This window comes from Triticum dicoccoides, chromosome 3B, assembly GCF_002162155.2.
Source record: "Triticum dicoccoides isolate Atlit2015 ecotype Zavitan chromosome 3B, WEW_v2.0, whole genome shotgun sequence".
NCBI lineage: Eukaryota > Viridiplantae > Streptophyta > Magnoliopsida > Poales > Poaceae > Triticum > Triticum dicoccoides.
In genome coordinates this window covers 595,637,104-595,642,723 of record NC_041385.1, presented here as the reverse complement: position 1 = coordinate 595,642,723, position 5,620 = coordinate 595,637,104, and the positions used below count along the sequence as shown (strand labels likewise).

The 5,620-nt window shown below is 45.1% G+C and overlaps 1 protein-coding gene across 1 annotated transcript; it reads left to right on the top strand.

Annotated features, from left to right (window-relative positions):
• Positions 1–2,004: 2,004 nt before the first annotated feature.
• Positions 2,005–5,124, top strand: LOC119277324 (rhomboid-like protein 20). The gene is made up of 8 exons (XM_037558593.1): positions 2,005–2,164; positions 2,307–2,407; positions 2,549–2,689; positions 2,788–2,854; positions 3,523–3,674; positions 3,762–3,863; positions 4,184–4,309; positions 4,747–5,124. The coding sequence occupies exons 1-8, from the start codon at positions 2,140–2,142 to the stop codon at positions 4,900–4,902; spliced, it is 870 nt and encodes a 289-aa protein (XP_037414490.1). The 5' UTR covers positions 2,005–2,139; the 3' UTR covers positions 4,903–5,124.
• The last annotated feature ends 496 nt before the right edge of the window (positions 5,125–5,620 follow it).

Here is a 5,620-nt window from a genome sequence, read left to right as displayed (position 1 = left end):
CCAATGTGAGTCCACACGTGCTCAACCAATTCATTTTAAATATCCAAATGAGTGTGACAATCACGCATTTCACGATGAAATTGGACAAACTGTTAAACGTGGCCGGTTCTTGATGCAGGGGCTCAACATTTTCACTTTGAAAATCAAATCCTTGGTCGAAGATGCTGCCATCACGCTCGTCCTCGACGATCATGTTGTGCATGATCACACAAGCTGTCATCACCTCCCAAAGCTTTCCTTCATCCCATGTCAGCGCAGGGTTTCGAACGATATCCCATCGGGATTGAAGCACACCAAAAGCACGTTCCACATCCTTTCTAGCACTCTCTTGCATTTGGGCAAATCTCTTTCTCTTCTCACCTTGGGGGTTCGAGATTTTCTTCACAAAAGTTGACCACCGAGGATATATACCATCAACTAGGTAGTATCCCTTGTTGTACTGGTGGCCGTTGATTTCAAAGATGACAGGTAGGGAGTGACCTTGTGCAAGTCTTGCGAAGACTGGAGAACGCTGCAGCACGTTGATACCATTGTGAGAACCTGCCATGCCGAAGAATGAATGCCATATCCAAAGATCCTATGAAGCCACCGCTTCTAATATGACAGTGCATGCTTTAACATGCCCCTTGTACTGGCCTTGCCAAGCAAATGGGCAGGTCTTCCACTTCCAGTGCATACAATCTATGCTGCCAAGCATGCCTGGAAAGCCTCTAGCTATGTTGGTCGCCAACAATCTCTCTGTATCAGCGGCATTTGGCTGCCTCAAGTACTCAGGGTCAAACACTGCCACCACGGCCTTGCAGAAGTTGTACAGTGACAACAGACATGTGGACTCACTCATATGCACATACTCATCCACCAGATCGCCTGAAATTCCATATGCAAGCATGCAGATGGTCGCGGTGCATTTGTGGTAAGAGGAGAATCCAAGCTTGCCAAGGGCATCCGTCTTGCACTCGAAGTATGGGTCATGAGCAACCACTCCCTCTCTGATACGATTGAACACATGCCTTGCCATACGAAAACGGCGACGGAATTTATCCGGCTTGAAGAGTGTGGTGTTCGCAAAGTAATCGACATAGAGCAGGGTGTGGCCTCTCTCCCTGTTGCGGTTCAGTTTGGGAGCACGACCAAGGAGTGACCCCCTGTACCGAGGAAGTTGCTGTTCAGTGTGGTCGTGAACGACCAGTGCAACCACCACAAGATCTTCATCATCCGAGGACGAATCGTCCGATGAATAAATGAAGTGGTGGAAGAAAAATTCATCTCCACTATCCATACCTTTGTGGGCAAAGTGTCAAACACCTTGCGGTCGTGGTGGCAAAGAGACCACGCTGATCACCTCGATGCAGCTAGGGTGGTTGGCGGCCGGCTACTGGCCGCTCTGGAGCACTCGTCTGGAGCTGTCGTGGCCGTCGTGGTCCATAAACGTCGTCGGCGGTCGTATCCCCTCTACCACCGGCTACGATGGCGACGGCCAAATCTCCTCCAAGTGACGGCCAAAATTCATACGGAAGCGCGGGCGTGGTGGCGGCCATGTCGAGACGTGCTCTAGTATGGACGGCCGGGGAGGTGACAGTGAGGAGACGGCCGAAGAATAGTGCCGGCGCCGGCGGCGGGGAAGAGCGGGTGGAGGCGTTCGAAGCGAAAGGACTGCTACTGACCCCGACAGGCGGGCCACGGGGGGGACAAGGGCGTGCGTCGAGCCCGTCCGCGCAATGTCCGTTTCACCCTAAACTCAGCACAAGTTTAAACTGAGAATGGGTCAAAAACGAACGAAATCCAGACATTTATTCATTTGAAGCCACGCGTTGGACCGCACTATTCATACGTTCTGCCTTAAACGGACGCACCGGAATACGATGGAATCGCGCGCTGGAGTTGGCCTTATGCGTCGCTACGCGGTTCCAAGGACTAGCAAAATCGAAATAGCGAGACGAAGTGAGTTTCAAAACACAAAACTTCCGCGGTCCCACCGGCCAGCTCCACGTGTGTTGCACTTCCACAGGTCAGACTCGGCTCGATCCTGAAGCTGCTCCGTCGGCGCGCAACCTGCTCCGGGGGCGCATCCACCGACCAGAGCACCAGACGGGACACCGGCCGCTCGTCTCCTCCAGCCCCCCCTTCCGACCGCCGGCGATGAGCGGCGGCCTTCCGGGTTTCCGTACGCACCCTACTACTTCCACCCAACTGAATCGAAGTCTCGATTCCCCTTTTGGCCTCGTTTCTCCTTTGCTTGTCTACTGCTGTAGCTCGCAGCATCGGTAGTGCGATCTGACCAGCAGGCCCGATTTGCTCTGCTGCAGACAATGCGCCGGTGTCGAGGGCCGTGGTCGTCGCCGCCGCGCTCTTCTCCGTCCCCTTCGGCCTCCGCTCCCGCTTCCTCGACCTCGGCCTGTCCCACCAGGCAAGTCGACCTACCCTACCCACTACCCAGTGCGTGTGCTAGATCCTATTGTCTGAGCTGCGGTTTGCTAGGTGCCTGGGATCACACGGAAATGTTGCCAAATGCAGCTGATTGAGTTCACCATATCCTTTTGTAATGCAGAATCTGTACGAAAATCTGCGGATATGGAGGGTGATTGCCTCGTTGTTTGCCTTCTCGTCGTCGCCTGAGCTTATCTTTGGAGTGGCCTTGCTGTACTACTTCAGGGTGTTCGAGCGTCAGATAGGTTCGAACAAGTATGCTGTAAGTAAAAGGATATTTATGCTTAAGATGCTGCACCTGCACATGCAGTCGCTGTATTTAATTCGCTGATGCTGATTTAGTTATTTAAACATCTATAGGTGTTCATAGTCTTCTCCATGACGGTGTCTGTACTGCTTCAGATCCTAGCTTTAGGTTATCTGAAAGGTATGCGTTACTGCTCTTACTCATTTTCATAGCCCCTAGTCGAGTCAAATGCTGCTTAAGTTGTTAGTGTTCCGATCAGTTTATTTGTTTGGTATGTGTTACTTTTACTTGATACTTCATGGGAATGCTCATCTACCTTATAAATGCATATAAAGTTGGAAATTGATCTCCTTATTGATCATAAGGGTCTTTTCATGGCCAAACATTTGTTTCCTTTCAGCATAGCTTTCTTTGCACCAAAAATCAAGATCTGCAACAAGTGTTTACCATGTTTCTTTTTGTGTGGTCCTGAAGGTTAATTTCCTAATATCTTCAAGGGCCTCTGTATTGTCATAGATGGTTCTTATGTTGCCAAGTGTCAATAATGAGCCATCGAGCTGTTTGTTCTCATCCAAGCATTGATGCTTAAAGCCTTAAAGCCTGTTTTCTTAGCATAAAAGCTTTATGTGTCATTGTGTCATCTATCTAAGCTATTCTGCAAGCAATGTTCGTTATTCTAATTGAGGAAAACAAAATAACCAATAGGTGTGGTGCCTTTTCTGTTGCTAACTATTGCACTATATTGACTTGTTAGACTGATTTACTTACTATTTGCTTTTCTTATCTCCCTATGACATCTGTTTAGTTGTATTCCATTTTTATCTGACATCTCAGTCTTGGATTTGCAGATCCATCTTTCAATCCATTAACATCTGGACCATATGGCCTCATATTTGCATCTTATGTACCCTTCTTCTTTGACATTCCCATCTCAACAAAGTTTCGCATATTTGGACTGCAATTATGTGACAAGTCATTCGTATATCTGGCAGGGCTCCAGGTCAGTCCTAAGATAACTGTTATCCTTGTCTTGAATCTTCCACTGTTCTGCTCGTTGTAGCTTTATGTTTTGATTTTATATCTTCAGCTTCTTTTCTCATCTGGAAGACGTTCTGTTATACCTGGACTGTCTGGTATATTGGCTGGGCTTTTGTACCGTCTGAATATATTTGGTATCCGCAGGCTAAAGGTGACTCTACAAACATCTTTCTAGAACTTTGAATAATGTTTCTGCTCTTATCAGAGTATCAATTAATAACCATGCTTTCTATGTACAATTGCTTTTACTCTACTTGTCTATTTTCTACGTATGGTCCAATGTCTAATAATCATGCTTAGATCTCTAGTTGAGATATCTGATGACTTTGACACAAATGATTAAGGATTACCGTTGGTTACAAGATATTCTTAATGGCAATTTTCTTTCATGTATATTCCTTGGTAAGATTTACATGTCCATATGTGCTGTGCCTTTAGTTACGTTATAAAGGGAACTTTGAATCATTACAGGTCCCAGAGTATGCAACTTCACTGTTTTCACAGTTATCATGGCCCTTCTCTAACAACTCTTACCAAAGATTGCCAATCGCAACAACTGATGAGAACATTCCTCATCGCCAGACTCATCAAATGCAGGCAAGTATTTGCAATATATTGATTTTGTCGAGAGATTAGCAGATTACAGCATGTATATTCTAAAGCAATGATCTATTTTCTTGAAGAAAAAAAAAGAATGCCCCATTGAGTATTCGTTCCATTTAGTATTTTATTTTTGAATACAATGAAAGAGTATTTGAGGAAATCCAGATTTTACTGTTATAATTTCCGTGCAAAATGTATACTTGAAGTAAGCTTATGATCATAACAAGATCAAGTGACCTTTTTATTGGTAAAAAAACAAGATCAAGTGACCTGACCAAGCCATTTAAGGTCAAGTGGTGTTATCAGATCCTTTAAGTACAACAATAATTTGATTTTGCCCTTCAATAAAGTTAGATGGTATCGTTTAAGATTGAGCACATCTGATATCCCCTGGTATAACTGACCATTGTTCCTTATCGACTTTGATCCAGGGCGCGCACACAACTACCCCAGATCCAATGGAGTCGTCAATTGCCACGCTTGTTTCCATGGGTTTTGATCGTGCTTCTGCAATTCAGGCTCTTGCACTCACAAATAATGATGTAAATTTAGCCTCGAACATCCTGCTTGAAGCACAATCCACGTAGAAACAATGTCCCAGGCTGCAGACCGATACTTTGTAAATGTGAAGCATTTAGTTAACGGATTCTTCTGGTCCAGACTATTATCAGGATTTGTTAATTTTAAATCTCCATTCCATCTAAGTTAGAAATATGGAAAGAAATGCAAGAGAACTCCAAGCTATACTGTTCCCTGTGTAATATCTCCGTTTTGGAACACTCCGTTGAAGTGAAAATGAGTTCTGCATAGCATAAAAAATGCATCCTCCTATGAGTCTGAAATATCTTCCCTTTCAAATTTGTTCACGAAAGTATAGTAAAGAAATGGTTTTCACTCGGTGTTCATTATAAAATGGATCAATTTAATTCTGAAATATTTTTAGGTAAATTAATACTCCACTCGGTTGGTGAAGAACCCTAAAAATGTAAAGAATTTAAGCTCAGTTCAATAGGGTCCGGCTGACGGGCTGAGGCCACTTCAGAATTCAATACTACTATGTTGGAACCATGATAATTTGCGAAGAAATACCAACTCAGAAAGCCTGACACTACCAGAGAGGTCCAGAAACCTCAACGCAGAACATACCGGACGGCATCAAGTGATACAATACCGAAAATGTGCCATAACATAGAAAATACAGAGCTTAGGAAAGACAGGAAGAATGGCGGTGGCGTACAAGCGGTAGTTGCGATGATAAACAGATTCATAACAAAGCACCAAACAGATCAAACTCTGCCCCCAGAA

What these genes read in the sequence shown, in the direction of transcription:
- LOC119277324 (XM_037558593.1), top strand. Translation starts at nt 2,140, where the DNA reads ATGAGCGGCGGCCTTCCGGGTTTCC. An exon ending in CGGCGGCCTTCCGGGTTTCC is followed by an intron (nt 2,165 to 2,306) that starts GTACGCACCCTA and finishes GCTCTGCTGCAG; the next exon opens with ACAATGCGCCGGTGTCGAGG. An exon ending in TAGGTTCGAACAAGTATGCT is followed by an intron (nt 2,690 to 2,787) that starts GTAAGTAAAAGG and finishes AAACATCTATAG; the next exon opens with GTGTTCATAGTCTTCTCCAT.